Raw genomic sequence first — 15390 nt, forward strand, 5'->3', positions numbered from 1 at the left:
TAGTTGAACATCCCTGAGGCGTCTCTGCCGCGGGAAGGTGCTGCTGACAGATGGTGTGTCAGGGGCTGAGGATATAGATGGAGACCAGAGAGGGGTGGCGTGGAGGGAAGATACCTCTGCAGTTTTTGCCGCTGCAGAAATGGTTGAGTCGTGGAGATTGGCAAGTAAAAATTCTAGCCTGGTGTGGAATAATTTGTGGCCAACAAACTTCAGACACCTGCTGAGCATTTCCAGTGAGAGAGAGAGATGAGCTAGAAGCAGGCAAAAAAAGAGTTAAAGCTTAGCGGTGAAATCTTGGCTCGGTGGTACCAAGATTTCAGGCTAGGTATTGAGGTATTGTAATTGTTTTTTTTTTTAAATATAGATACTGTGCATTTAAATTCAGTGTTCTGTAGGAGATTGAACTTTACGTTAAGGAGGTGTCAATATATTGAATAGCTTTAATACATAGAATTTTAGCCTTCACCCCACTTTCTGCCTTTTCCCTTTTGTTTTAAGCACCACAACAGTTGGCAGGTGAAGTAGGTGGCACAAATAGTTTGTTTTCCCCCAAAAAATAATAATAATTTGAAATTCAGTCTTCTTAAAATTGTTTGTTTTTTAATTTTAATTCATAGATACAGATTGGGGGGGGAAATATATGGGGTATTCATGTTCAGAACTAAACTGTCACATTATTCATGCCTACATAATTAGATTATCAGGAACAATGATGTATTTCAGGGTCTGGCACCATCTTTATAGCATACTCTTCGTTTGCAAATTGTATACATGTTTAATAAAATCTCTACTTAAGTTTGATATACAAGCTCCCAAATATCAGAACAATTTCTTTATAATTTGTACCTTAGCAATTAAACTCTTATTACATTGCATTTTCCTCTAAAATTGTTGTTGAGTCACATGATTATTTTACTTTTGCCAATAACTTGTAGAACTCTGGGAAATAACTAATTTTAAAATAAAATACAAGGTTGAGGAAAATCATTGTATGGCTTAAATTTAAAAACAAAAACAAAGCAAAGCCATTGTCAGTGTATTTGACTTAGACCATCGGTCTACCTGCCGCAGTGCAACCCTGCCAATGTTCAAAGGGGAGTCCTCTGAGGCCTGGGTACTGTGCTGGGCTTTAAATTCCCCTGGAAACATCCAGCATGATTTTAAGATGTGAAGACTTAATGAAACTATGATTCTGCGTAGCAGGAAGTAAAAATTGTTTCCCTCTTTAAAATCAAAATAGAGACTTTATGTAGAGTCTTTTTGCGGATACAGACTAACACGGCTGCTACTCTGAAACCTGTCTTTATACAGACTGCATGCGTGGTATGCCAAGAAAGGGACAGACTTACTTTGGTCTGCTGCAATAACTTGGGAAGGCAGTAGTGGGCTCGGAAAGAGACTGCATGCAGCCTTATTAATATAAAAAGATGTTGGCTTGACATAGGACTTGTGAGGGTAGGAGGGAAAAGTTAGAACTCAAGTTGGTTCCAAATTTTAATGGTAGTAAAGGTGGTGATTACAATGTACTTAAGTGTAGATAAATCTCCAGTTCTGTCAAGCACCTGTAATGGCTTATAACAACAAACTAGTGCTTGTTTTTTTCAGAAGCCTGTTATAATTATAGCCTTAACACTTAGGGAGGAAAAAAATATAAGAACTAACTTGTTAAGTTTGATTTTCCCCTTCCTCCCCATACCTCATCCCATCCCTGAAGTCCCCTCTTTTAATTGGCATGTTGTATAGTTCATTTGTCCTAAGCAGCATGGAACTACACAAACAGCCACTCAGATTATGTTGGGAGAGAGAACCACTTATTACATTTTCTCCTGCATTTGTGCTGTTATTTAAATATTAACTAAGTAAACCCAAAGTAAACCTTTTTAAGTGCCATCTTTCTCCGAGTCCCATAACTTACAAGTAACTTAAAAGCTGTGCAGACAAGAAACACTTCAGGAGACCAATACAAATACTTGTGGGATTGGTAGATCTTTCAGAACTTCCTGTTAGACCAGTATGATCATAGCCATTTTGTATCTCAATTTTAGATGCCTTTCCCAGTTTCTGCTGTCCAGGGAGTAATGGTAGTGCTTTTTTTTTTTTTTTTTTAAACTTTGCTCAAGTTACTACTGTGATTCTCAAACCTCTATATCAGTGGTCCCCAACCTTTTTGTGGCCAGTAGCACATTCATGTTTTCAGAAGAGTGTGGTGGGCGCCAACAATTTTGCAAGGCTTATTTTGTATTTGTACATTAATATGAAAATCATCATATTTAATATTACATAATATATGAATCAAGAGAGAAGCCGGAGAGAAGCTGCGAGGACAGAGAACACCGGTGCCCGCAGCCTGAGTTCTCTGTCCCCGTCAGGCGCGGGGCTGTGGCTTCTCTCCCCTGCTGGGCACTAGGCGGGCACACACAAATGCCCTGGCGGGCGCCATGGCACCCGCGGGCACCACGTTGCGGACCACTGCTCTATATCAAAGTCATTGCAATCTGTTGAGCAGCATGAAGCCTTCAGGTCTTGCTTTTTTCATGAGGTTGCATTTTTAAAATATTACTCCTGCACTTCTAAGATTTTATAGTTGTGTTATTGGTGCATGGTGAATAGTAGTGTTTATATATTAAAAAAAAAAAGTAATTTTAACTACAGCTTATACAAGCAGATATGACTTTCTAGAAACAGATCTGTCAGATACACAGTTGACACTATTACATCCATTTCCCCGAAAAGGAATCACACTTTAACGTTTGGATCTATTAGTTACATGTGAAGCATCCATTAATCTTATGGACATAAAGGGATTTACTTATTAATGTGTGCTGGATCTGTTTTTATTTTTTTGGGTGCATTTTGTACAACTTCATATGTGAAGTGATTTTTGTTATGCATAGTTTGTGGGTCAGTTAAGATTTCTAGACTGTCCCCTGTGAATTTGTGGCCATTTTATTTTGAAAAATATGAACTTAAGTAGATATCATTATAACTACCTAATGTTAATTTTTTTTACACTTCTTACTTTTAGACACACTATAATTGGCTTGTCTTGTAACTTGCAACTACTGCAGCAATGGTTTGAAAAATCCATTTCCCTTCAGGGAATTGTGTGGAGTCAGGGACGGGTGAGACACCAAATTCTGTAGAATCTGAGTTTTATTTTTGTATAAAATGACTTTTTATAATTGCAGGGATAGTCAGAATCTGGGTCTATGTAGTGGTGTCTTCTTAGTTGGCCAGCAGATAGTTCAGTTGTTTGTGTCAATGCCAAAACTTCCCCAGACAGAGGCAGAGTTTAATTAACAAAATATCTGGGCAGTTTCACAACTTCTCTTCAGAATCTTGTGGGCAGCAGTGAAGCTGACAGATCTTCTCAAGTTTAGTTTGAGACAGCTATAACCAGTGGCAGAGACAGACACTGGAGCTATCTTGAGAAAAGGAAGCTAAAGGAGGGGTACGGTAATAGAGATCCCCATTGTTGGAGAAGCACAGCTGCCCTTAACAGTCAAGAGGCTGGAGATGGAGGGAGAAGGGCTACTAGGATTATCCGAGGAATGGGAAACCTGCCTTATGAAAGGAGACTCAAAGAGCTTGGCTTGTTTAGCCTAACCAAAAGAAGGCTGAGGGGAGATATGATTGCTCTTTATAAATATATCAGAGGGATAAATATCAGGGAGGGAGAGGAATTAGTTAAGCTTAGTACCAATGTGGACACAAGAACAAATGGATATAAACTGGACATGAGGAAGTTTAGACTTGAAATTAGACAAAGATTTCTAACCATTAGAGGAGTGAAGTTCTGGAACAGCCTTCCAAGGGGAGTAGTGGGGGCAAAAGACATATCAGGCTTAGTCTTGAAGCCAGATAAGTTTATGGAGGGGATGGTATGATGGGATAGCCTAATTTTGGCAATTAATCAATCTTTGATTATTAGCAGGCAAATATGCCCAATGGTCTGTGATGGGATGTTAGATGGGGTGGGATCTAAGTTACTACAGAGAATTTTTTCCTGGGTGCTGGCTGGTGAGTCTTGCCCACATGCTCAGGGTTTAACTGATCGCCATATTTGGGGTCAGGAAGGAATTTTCCTCCAGGGAAGATTGGCAGAGGCCCTGGAGGTTTTTCGCCTTCTTCTGCAGCGTGGGGCACGGGTCACTTGCTGGAGGATTCTCTGCACTTTGAGGTCTGTAAACCACAATTTGAGGACTTCAATAACTCAGACATAGGTTAGGGGTTTGTTACAGGAGTGGGTGGGTGAGATTCTGTGGCCTGCATTGTGCAGGAGGTCAGACTAGATGACCATAATGGTCCCTTCTGACCTTAGTCTATGAATCTATAAACCCAAGGAAGGGATCTGGATATCACTGTAAGCAGCTCATTGAAGACCTCTGCTCAATATACAACTGTGGTCAAAAAAGTAAGACTAGATGACCATAATAGTCCCTTCTGACCTTAAAGTCTATGAGTGAGTGAGATTTCTGACTACTCAAAAGGAGAAAGATGGTGGGAATGGAGATTTAAAATATATACACCTAGTAGCCAGAGCACATGAAGTACAAAGCTTTCAACTGGGTCCTAGGGACAATGCCTGGATGCTATATTGACTGATGCCATACTGAATGCTAGATAACAGATGTGGGACAAAAGGTTCGGGTGCAACACTGTCACTGCTGTTTAGAAATGAGCACTTGGAAAATATATGGTACTTTGCTTACTTTCATTTAAGGTTTCACAAAATCTTTCCTCCCTTTATCCTGACTTTTTTCTGGAGATAGCACTACAGTTTGTGACAGCAGGTATAGGATAGCAATATTTGATACTAATACTTGATTGTTAAGCTTTTTTAATAAAACTTGTGCTAAATAGGACATATTCCTAATTTTCATAATGTGGTTAAATAGGTCATGGAATGTCTCTTTGAATACAGAAAACATACAAGAGGAGAGAGTTAGAGAGTAGAGCTTTAAAATGAATCTGAATATTTTGGTATTTCAGTAAATTTTACACCAACACTATCGGATAGCATATGTTAAATCCAGGCATGTTTTTGATAGCCTTGTGTAAGCTTCCCTAAATGGCAATGTTCAGTCACCGCAGTCCTCTCTTCTCCCCTCCTGCCCTGTTGTTATCCCAATGATTAGTGCTTCTTGAAGAGGCTGACATTTGTGATATAGGTAGTGGTTTTATGGTATGACAGAGTAACCAAAGAGGTTGTTTTTTGCACTCATTTTTCTCTTGACTTGAACCTGGGTTGTTAGAAATGAAAGCCTGGTGTACTAATTTATTGCACAGCATCCCTATTTTTCATGATATCTAAAAGGTGGGGCTATGCAGAAAGTGGCTTCTTTGAAACCAATTTTAAAAAATACCATGCCCTGTAGGGTTCATTACAGTATAATTTGGGACACAAGTGTCTTTATGCTTTGCCTATCACTGTAGTGTGTTGATTTTCTGGATGTTTATACCTATTAATGGTAGTTACCTTATGAACCTTATATGTAAATGGAAGATTAGGAAAGAGGGGTTTTCCAGTGCAATTGCTTTGACTTGACAGCATTTTATCACAGTCCCACTGTTTCTCCTGTGAATATGCATGGTTAGTCCATTTTCTCCTTCTGGAGCTTTCAAATATTAGGAGAAAAATGTATGAAAACAAGAAAAAGTGATTGAGACTAGTGCTAAAGAGGCAGGTGTAGCACCTAAAACTATTGTTAACTCAGTCTTTGAAATTGACTAGATGTGAAGTTGTCCCTTTAAAAGTGTTTATTCAACAGTACTTTGCTCATATGTGTCGTTTTCCTCCACATTTGTAATTAAACTCTGCCCATTACCCATCTTGCGTATCTTGTAGAAACATTCCTTTAATTATAATTTCCTACAGAAAGTAAGGGGCCCATTTCCATTTTAAGCAGGACAAAAGGAACAAGCTGTTGAATGGTATAAGAAAGGAATTGAAGAACTGGAGAAAGGAATAGCTGTCTTAGTTATTGGTCAAGGTAAGCCAATTTTTGTGTGTGTAAAGTTTATACCTTAGTGATAAATATCAATTCCTGGCATTTTTCTCAAGAAAGTGGGAGAGTTAAACATCGTATTTCATTCTTCAAGTAAGTAGATGAGGAATAAACCTAGTTGGTTTGAACAGTATCGTGGAAAAGCACATGCAAAATGTTTCCTAATGCAGCAGACATTCTTTCCAGTGTAGGTACACAGATAGGTAATTATCTCAATTTACTTTCTTCATGTAGGAAAAGCATATATATATATATAAAAACTGCGACTTGGGTTTTAAGATTAACCCACTGCTCAAATATTTCTGTTCTAGCTTTCTAATACCTTAATGTTTTACACCATTGTATTTGCAAACCTTTCCTATGTTAATCTTTCTTGTCCTGCTTTATGAAATAAATATATTAAGATTATTCAAAAGGCAAAGCAATTTTGGCTCATGAAAATGTCCATCTAAAACTCAATACCAAAATATTCTTAAAGTTAATAAATATTTGGGCATTCCTGTAGCATAAATTTCAACTTGATCCATTTAAGTTGAGGTCTGCGGATTTGTTTGTGTTTTCACTACTCTAGAATTTTACATTTGAATATAAATCAACACAGTTTTCACAGGGGTAGTATTATGTTTGAGAGATTTAAAAATACAGTAACTCCTCACTTAACGTTCTCCCGCTTAACGTTTCAGAGTTATGTCGCTGTTCAATTAGGGAACATGCTCGTTTAAAGTTGCGCACTGCTCCCTTATAACATCATTTGCCTGCCTGCTCTGTCCGTTGCCTGTAAGATTCTGTGGAAGAGCAGCGACTTTACAAGGGAGAATTGCACAAGTTCCTCTTCTCCGCCTCCTCCCCCTCCCTCCCAGCGCTTCCCCAAACAGCTGTTTGGTGGCGCTTAGGACTTGGGGGGGTGGGGGAAGGAGTGGGGATGCGGCTGCTCCGGGGAGGAGGTGGAGTGATAGTGGGAAGAGGTGGGCCTGGAGTGGAGCAGTTACAGGAAGAGGTGGGCCTGGAGCATCCCCCAGCAAAGTCAGTGCCTGTTCTTCTCGGGGGAAGCTGCGGCTTCGAAGGTGCTTCCTAGTGTCCTTGCCTGCAGCGGGCTGTGTCTGTGTGGGGTAAGCTAGGGGTACTTCCCAACCACAGTACAGTATATAATGCCTTTTGTCTGCCTCCCCCAAAATTTCCTTGGAACCTAACCCCCTGCATTTACATTAAATCTTCTGGGGAAATTGGATTAGTTTAACCTCGTTTCACTTAAAGTTGCATTTTTCAGGAACATAACTACAATGTTAAGTGAGGAGTTACTGTACATTTCTCAGGTAAAGCCATACTACCAAGGAAAAACCTGCTTCAGTTCTCAAATATGGTGAATAAACATAAGAACAGCCCTAATGGCTCAAATCAATGGTCCATCTAGCTCAAGGATCAGCAACCTTTGGCATGCAGCCTGCCAGGGTAAGCACCTTGGTGGGCTGGGCTGGTTTGTTTACCTGCCGCATCCGCAGGTTTGGCCGATCGCGGCTCCCACTGGCCGTAGTTCGCTACTCCAGGCCATTGGGGGTGGCGGAAAGCGGCGGCCAGCACATCCTTCGGCCTGCGCTGCTTCCCGCCGCCCCCATTGGTGTGGGACGGCAAACCATGGCCACTGGGAGCCGTGATCGGCCAAACCTGTGGACACAACTGGTAAACAAACCAGCCCGGCCCGCCAGGGTGCTTAACCTGGTGAGCCATGTGCCAGAGGTTGCCGATCCCTGATCTAGCTCAATATACTGTCTCTGACAGTGGCCCGTGCCAGATGCTTCAGAGGGAATAAACAGAACAGGGTAATTTCAGGAGGTCCAATCCCATCCTCTGGCAATTGGAGGTTTAGGGACACCAGAGCATGGGATTGTATCTCTGATCATCTTGGCTAATAGCCATTGAAGGATTTAAATTCATGGAGGTTATCTAATTCTGTTTTGAACCCGTTTACTTTTAGCCTTCACGATATCCCATGGCAACAAATTTCACAGGTTGACTGTGCATTGTATGAAGAAGTATTTCCTTTTGTTTGTTTTAAACCTACTGCGTTTTAATTTCATTGGTTGATCCCTAGTTCTTTTGTTGAAATCATATAGGAAAAATTGGTAAAAATATTTATTCAGATTATATGTAATGTATCAGAGGTCATTAAGAGTTCCCACGCTTTTCTGCTCACTATTTGAGAGACACAACCTCAGAAGACATTTCCTATTTTATCATTTATAGTAAGCATAGTCCTGTACCTGTCCTGTAAAATAGTAAAACAGATTTTAGTTAACAATACAGTACTCCCCTTCACTATCAACATCCGGCAGATGCGTTCTCTTTAAGAAGTTAGAGAAGCTTTTAAACTGTGAGAGCTCTGTCTTAAGGAAGTGGCCATAGTAATGTTTGTAAATCCATTACTGATGTTTTGAAATGTGAAGGGACACAATTAATTCAGTTTAAATTTCAGTTTTGCCAAAGTGAAATCACTTTAGATTATACCTGCCTCTTGGTTACTCGTCTACATTTTTTTGATTCTTTACCTTGTTTCACTTTGTCTCCCTCACTGTTGCATATAACCTTCACAAACTAAATGGTAGCATGCACCAACTTGGCTTGGGTGTCAAAGACCTGGTCTACACTGGGATGGGGGGGAGAGATCGACCTAAGATACGTCCACTTCAGCTACACTATTCTCATAGCTGAAGTTGCGTATCTTAGGTCGACTTACCTCATGTCCTCATGGCGCGGGGTCGACTGCCGGTGTTCCCCCGTTGACTCTACTTTTGCCTCACGACGCAGTGGAGTACAGGAGTCAACAGCAGAGCAATCAGGGATTGATTTATTGTGTCTGCACTAGATGCAATAAATTGATCCTTGATAAATTGATCACTACCTGCTGATCTGGCGGATAGTGTAGACATTCCCATAGACATGCATTTCAACACTCGAGTCTTCAGCTTTGTACATGCAGTTTGTGAAGCAAACAGAGCCAATTTTGTACAGCGTTGTTTTCTTTAACTTAAGATCTTTGACTAAGATTTACATTTTATTTCCCTCCTCTCCTTTACCAGAGGGGAGAGGGAAAGGTTAGATGTCAATTTTAATGAAGGAATTATTATTTTAACACTTGTAAACATTAACTTGACATATTCCTGTTTTTAATATTGATTCTTTCTTAAGGTGATCAGTGTGAACGAGCTCGACGTCTGCAGTCTAAAATGATGACGAATTTGGCTATGGCAAAGGATCGTTTGCAGCTTCTAGGTACCAGTTACTATTCAAAATTTTGAAAGTTGGTACACATAATGACCATGATAACGCATTAACTTAATATATTTAATTATTTAAAATGAAGAGCAAAAGTAATTGTACATTTTTAAAAATAAATTCGTAGTAGCGTAGCGTTTCTCAGTCTTTTCAGGTTGGTGATCCCTTATTTGAATTTTAAAAAAAATTCATGAGTGCCTTACAATTACTATACAAATACCATATAATACAACTAGTACATTTGACTGCACAGCCTTTGAAGGTTTTGATCATCCTGAAGTTACCCTGGACATTTTATTTTCTTTGCTTTAAAATTATAATATAATTTTTAACACCTTTCAACCCTCCAGTTGCCTTTCATGTCTTGCTGGGGATCACAGCCCACTGGTTGAAAAACACTGTCTTAACGTACTGGATTTCTGTTGGATGAAACTTGTAGGTGTACTCTTTGTTCTGCGGGAAGTGCTGACTACAATTTAAACCAATTCTTCATTATTAATCTGGTAATTACATTAACAATCTGATTCCCAGTACGTACTATAACTGAAGTCATTCAGTCTTATAAATAAGATTAAACAATTTAAAAACTTTAACCTCTGTGACTTTAATTTGATCATCATCATCTTCTACTTTAATTGCTAAGGTTAAGACCATTTCATTTCAGGAGCAACATATGGTAAAGTCTGAGCTCTTATAAATGTTATGAAACTCATTGTAATGGATGTGAACACTCTACAAAAACATTACAACTGACACCTGTGATTGGCAGTAAAATGTTGTTGTGTAATAATTTTGAGAATGACTGACTTTGTATAAAATAAAAATCTGATAGAGCATCCTTTAAATAGTATGTTCAGAAAGTGTTCTAAATATTCTGTTTTAAAAGATTTCTCTTTTCTATTCTACTGATGATTTGTTTTTCTGAGAGTTTTTGCAGTAGGGGAAGATGCCCATTCTGGAAAGCAGCACCACAAAATGTGTTTGGGCCTGACAACCCTCCCACTTGATTCTCTGTCCAGGCCTCCTTACTTTCACCTTCAGCACTAGTTGTAATTTGACGCAAGCATCCTAATTTCTTCTTGGAGCCTGATGATGAGTCTGAGGCATGAATGTTCCTCACTTCCCTTGGCTCCCATTGCTTTGTGGCTTGGTGTAGTGATTACAGCAGGGAAGAAAGTGACTATCTCTTTTCCTGTCTTCCCATTACCTCTGGTTCTGTGCAGGGATCTGTGGTATCTCTCTATCCACTCCTGTTTCCTGTTGCTACTTGGATTGGTGCACATTCTTGACTCAAAACAGCAGCAGCTCATCAATATTCAATACTCCTCTTGAAGAGGCTAGGGGAAAGCCCACACAGGAGCTGTCACCTACAGTGATGTAGTTGAGCAGTGAAAACTGTGAAGCTGTACGCTGTGCATTCAGCTGTGTGAAGTAAACAAATTTTAAAATTTGATTTCATTTATAGTCATCTTAGATATAACAATAAGCTTTAAAAAAAAATCAAAATCACTTCTGTTTCTTAATTGATGGTATATGTTTTATGTGTGCATTACCTGCTCCTGACGTGCCCCAGTTATGGTAGTTTGTTAGCAAACTGAGTTGAATATTGGCCATGTGTGCCCTTAAATGTATTCCTGCAAAAGGAGATGTTAAAAGAAGATGAAGGTTGCAAAAGTTAAGCACTCAAAAGTCAGGAAATGACATTAAGGGAGTACATGAAATCTTAACTTTGCAACTTTTTTTGTTTTATTGTAATCTTTAATTACACATTCGTTGTCTCATTCTGGGTGCAGGCTGAAAGGTGAATGAATGTGGCAGAGGTAAATAACGAATGAGGCAGGTGTTTTGTAAATCCTTGTTTCAGTCTAGTTCAAATTGTCTGAAGTGATATCAGTGCAAATCTACTGAAGTCATTGCTTTACTTTATTCTGTATAGACTCTTATTTCTGCCCCATCACTGTAGTTGAGCACCTGCTCCAGAGTTTTACCAGTGTAGCTGAGGGCAAAATTTGGATGGGGAGCTATTGCTTAGTGGTGAAGATCAGAATCATGCCTAAAATATTTTAAAATTAATGATAGAATTTAAGTCCACATAAGTCAGACTTTTAATGTGAAGCAATTATATCACTGGGTGACATCAGTTAGACTGTTTATTACCTTTCTTCACTTCTGTTGCACCCTTGCTTTTGTCACTTCTGTCATTCATCCTGCACACTTGAGGCAATATTACTGAGGAATATGTGATATTGTAACTCAAGTATATACTGTAATGCAGATGCACAAAGAGCCTTAGATAAGGTTGCACATGCAACTGTCATGAGGTCTTCACTTTATGATCTTAGGCCCCCATTCCTTTAGTTCTGACAGACCCTTGCATCGATGAGGAGACCTAGTAAAGTCAGTGCAACTCTATGCTTGCTTGAGGGTCTGCCTGCAGAGATCCAGTTGCAAGATCAGGGACTAAATGTTTTTTCCATAATAGAGTAGTAGTCTTTTAGAATTTCCCAAGTTCCTAAAAAAAAAAAAAAATAGTCCCTTCATAATGACACATTTAAATCTTTTGTCTGACCCAGTGAGAGCTACCAAAAGCTTTACTCTGTGTATGGTAAAGATAGAGACACAGATGAGGGCTACCTGGCTGAAACTCAATTCAGATATGATGGAAGTGATATTGGTAGTATAGGGAAAATAACCAGATAATGACACAGATTACATCTGTCCCTTTTAAGAGTTTGTCCAATATTTGTTGTTTGAGTTTGTCTCTAGGTTCTGTTGCATCCTTATCTGCTGTTTAAACAATCATTTAGAAGCATTGACTGTTATAGCTTTTTTTTACGTTTGGCCAGGAGGTTGAGATAATTTATTCTGGATGTGGGCTGTGCCGCTGTGATCCATGCTTTTATTTTGAGATTAGATTACTTTTGGGCACTCTATTTAAGAGGTGGCACCTTCAGTCTTTTTGGAAACTGAAGCTAATGCAGAATGTCTCTTTTTAGTTGAGTTTATCACTGTAATGGCAGTCCAGGATATCTGGTTAGGCTAGATGCTGAATTTACAGATTATTGTATTTTGGATTAGGATACATGGCTGCAATTTACATGTGATAAGGAATCAAGGAACTTTGTGTCTAGGAATGGCAGCCAATGCACAATTATTTAGGAGGATTTATGAATGCTCTGAAGATCTTCATAAACCTGGCATCCCAAATGATGATTCTAATTCAGTTGACAATCAGATCATTGTATTCTGCATAAGCAGAGGCACAGGAGAGATCTTCCTGTTTTGGAAAACTGTGTAGGTTTGGAATTGGGCAGTGTCACATAAGGGCATTGCTTGATGTTACCTACCTTGGAGGAATGATAAAATTGGAGACTGACTTCTTTGACTGCAAGAACTGTCTCTGAATTAGGAGGTGGTGTATCAGATCTTCCTTCGGTGGAAATGCTGTAGGATCCTACTCATCTCAGCTCTGATCGACAAGATATTGGTGGTATGTGACACCAGGAAGACACTTGCACCAGGAAGACACTTGCACCAGCAAGGGGTGTTGTCTCCATTCACTGCAGAAAGATTGCATGTCTTCCCACCAACATCCCCTTTAGCAGAGACCCTGGCCAAGTTCAGGCACAAAAGTTCAGTGATTTAGTCATTCCCTACTGAGTAAAACACCTGCCTCCCTGTTTTGTGATGGCATTGGCTACTTGCTACTTCTTACAGCTTTTTTATTTAAGCTTAATATATTTGTTCATAGATGGGAAATGTACAAGAACAGAGCTTCAAGAATTATGAAACTGAAGAAATCGGGTGGCGGATACATAAATAAAGAACAAATGTTACTTTCATAGAAGTCAGAGCTAAGTGTTACCAAAATGAGAAGAAATTAGAAGATGTTTACTGTATCTGGCTGGATGAGCAAAGAGTTTATTAATTAAACTTGATGGACAATGAAAGCTGGTCACAAGGAAAAAGTAGACTGCAGTTTTTGTTGAATTTTTAAGAAGCTTTATCAGAATAATACATCACCAGAGAGAGAGATTCTTCAATCAAGTGCTTTTTAACTTGTTTATTTGGGAGTGAACACTTAAATGGGAAGGGGAAATCTCCCAGGAGGAAAGCTATTAATTTGGGGGGTGGGGGACGGAAGGAGAAGAGTTCTCTCACTTATCTAGTGGAAACATATGGTTTTTAAGGGATTCCATAACTATACTGACTCTAAAGGAAGAGAAGAACTGCAGTACAGTACTTGCACTGTTATTTCATGTACATTGTTAAGAAGCAAAGAATAGTATACTTTCACTTTCTCTAGTGCTGTGAATTTCTTTTCTGTTCAATTGTCAGTTGGGAAATCTTCTTGTTAACTCCAAATGAAAACAGTTTGTCTCAAATTCTGGAAGCTACAGCAAAATGATTAGGATCAGGTCCTCTGTCCAGAAGTAGAGTCTAGGGATCAGCTGGTATAGCTTCTCTAATATTTTAGAGGGCTGGCGTGAGGAGGCCGTAGGAGAAGAGGGATCTTAAACCATACCTTAAATATTAGCCCAAATGAAAGTGTCTACTTTCTCTTTGCCCCCCCCACAAAAGGGGGGGGGCTATATCCCGTTTTGGGGTGTTAAATGAGGAATCTTACAGATCACGTGTATATACTGTGTACATGTAGATAATAATATATATACACATGGACTTATTTTAAATTAGTGATTTAAACCAGTAATATGTCTTTTAAGAATGAATGCCCATGTCCGTACAAAGGGAAAAGTTGTGTCTAAAGTTCTAATTGTGTGTTCTGAGACACGGCTTTTTCCCAGTATAGACAGGCCTTAAGGCAAAATGGAACAAGTGGGTAGCAAACAACTGGAAGGAGTTAGGGAGAATAGACTTTGGAAACAGTAATATGAATTGTTTATCTAGGTGAAATAAGTTTTTTTTAAAAATTAGCAGTCCCTTCTGGCACTACACTTAACTGTCTGTCTGACAGTTTCTTTTCGGCATTGTGATGGGGTGGCTTTTTTTTTTTTTTTTAAAGGGACAGGAAGGTTAGTGGCTTTTCAGATTGGTTCAGGGAAGGTGTTGCATGTATAAAGATGGAGTCAAATTATACTTTTTCTATTTTATTTGGGTTTTAATAATTTGCCCATCACCATGGTAACTGAGCACAAATGTATTTCTGGGGAAATCTAACATGCGGGATTGGGACTGGCAATATCAACAGAGCAGGAGAACTGGGAAAGTAGATAAATAGGGAGGGGCAAAGTTGTGAAGGGCCTTAACAGCTAGGACCAAAAGTTCGTATCTATTGCAGTGCAGAAAGGGGAGCCATGGAGTGACTTAAAGTGACGCATTTATCAAGAAAATATGTATATTTTTAACTTGTGGGGTTGACGGAAGGCTCCTGTCAAAATATATATATTGACTTATTTGTTTTATTTGTTCACTGCTAATAGCTTAGTTACGTTGTGCCATCCTTTTTTGTGGCAAAGTTCCTTCCCCTTAATCTTAAATTATTTTCATGAAACACATTCAAATGTTACTGAAGTTAAACTTTTGACTTGGTCAGAAACAAGGGTATTTTACAGTATTTTTTAAAAATTACATGCAGCTTCCTAAGAAGTGAGAACTCTACAAACTTCAATTCACATTTTGAAATCCTGAAATCACCTACCTCATTTGAGTACTAGAAACTGTCAAACAAGTTTTGTTTATTACAGACACATTAAGTGTAAAATGTGGACTAGCTTACATACCTGTTTCGGTGAGCCATTTCTTGCGTGAAAGAGTACTTGCAAATGGTCAACACAAGCTCCTAATGGAAAACTTCCAGGAACGGGATTGTCATACAAATCCCACCGTATGTCAGATGGAGTCAAGATAATAAATCCTGTGCAGTGCCTTTGGAAAAAAATCCTCCGGTGATTTTTTTTTTAAATGGTTACTTTTAACTAATTTAAGGATTGACTGCCAGTTTAAAACTGCTTTCATCGATTTGTACTTCATATACACAGATTTTTGGGTTTTTAGGTTCATAAAGTAGTTAGCATAAATAGAAATATCCCTTTTATCTTTGACCCTTACATCAAGTATACGGAAGCTGGCGTTGTCATTTCTATGTGATCAG

General features: G+C 39.0%; 1 protein-coding gene across 5 annotated transcripts in view; it reads left to right on the top strand.

The window, feature by feature from the left end:
- The window catches only part of SPAST (spastin), a 58749-nt gene that overhangs the window by 970 nt on the left and 42389 nt on the right, over positions 1-15390 (top strand). For 3 of the 5 annotated variants that reach the window (XM_045009525.1, XM_045009523.1, XM_045009521.1), the window contains exons 2-3: positions 5907-5993; positions 9192-9275. In XM_045009525.1, coding sequence (XP_044865460.1) covers positions 5907-5993; positions 9192-9275 — 171 coding nt within the window. The remainder of the gene's footprint in view (positions 1-5906; positions 5994-9191; positions 9276-15390) is intronic. The other 2 variants (XM_045009524.1, XM_045009522.1) reach the window with 1 other exon arrangement.

Source organism: Mauremys mutica, chromosome 3 (genome assembly GCF_020497125.1).
Source record: "Mauremys mutica isolate MM-2020 ecotype Southern chromosome 3, ASM2049712v1, whole genome shotgun sequence".
Lineage (NCBI taxonomy): Eukaryota > Metazoa > Chordata > Testudines > Geoemydidae > Mauremys > Mauremys mutica.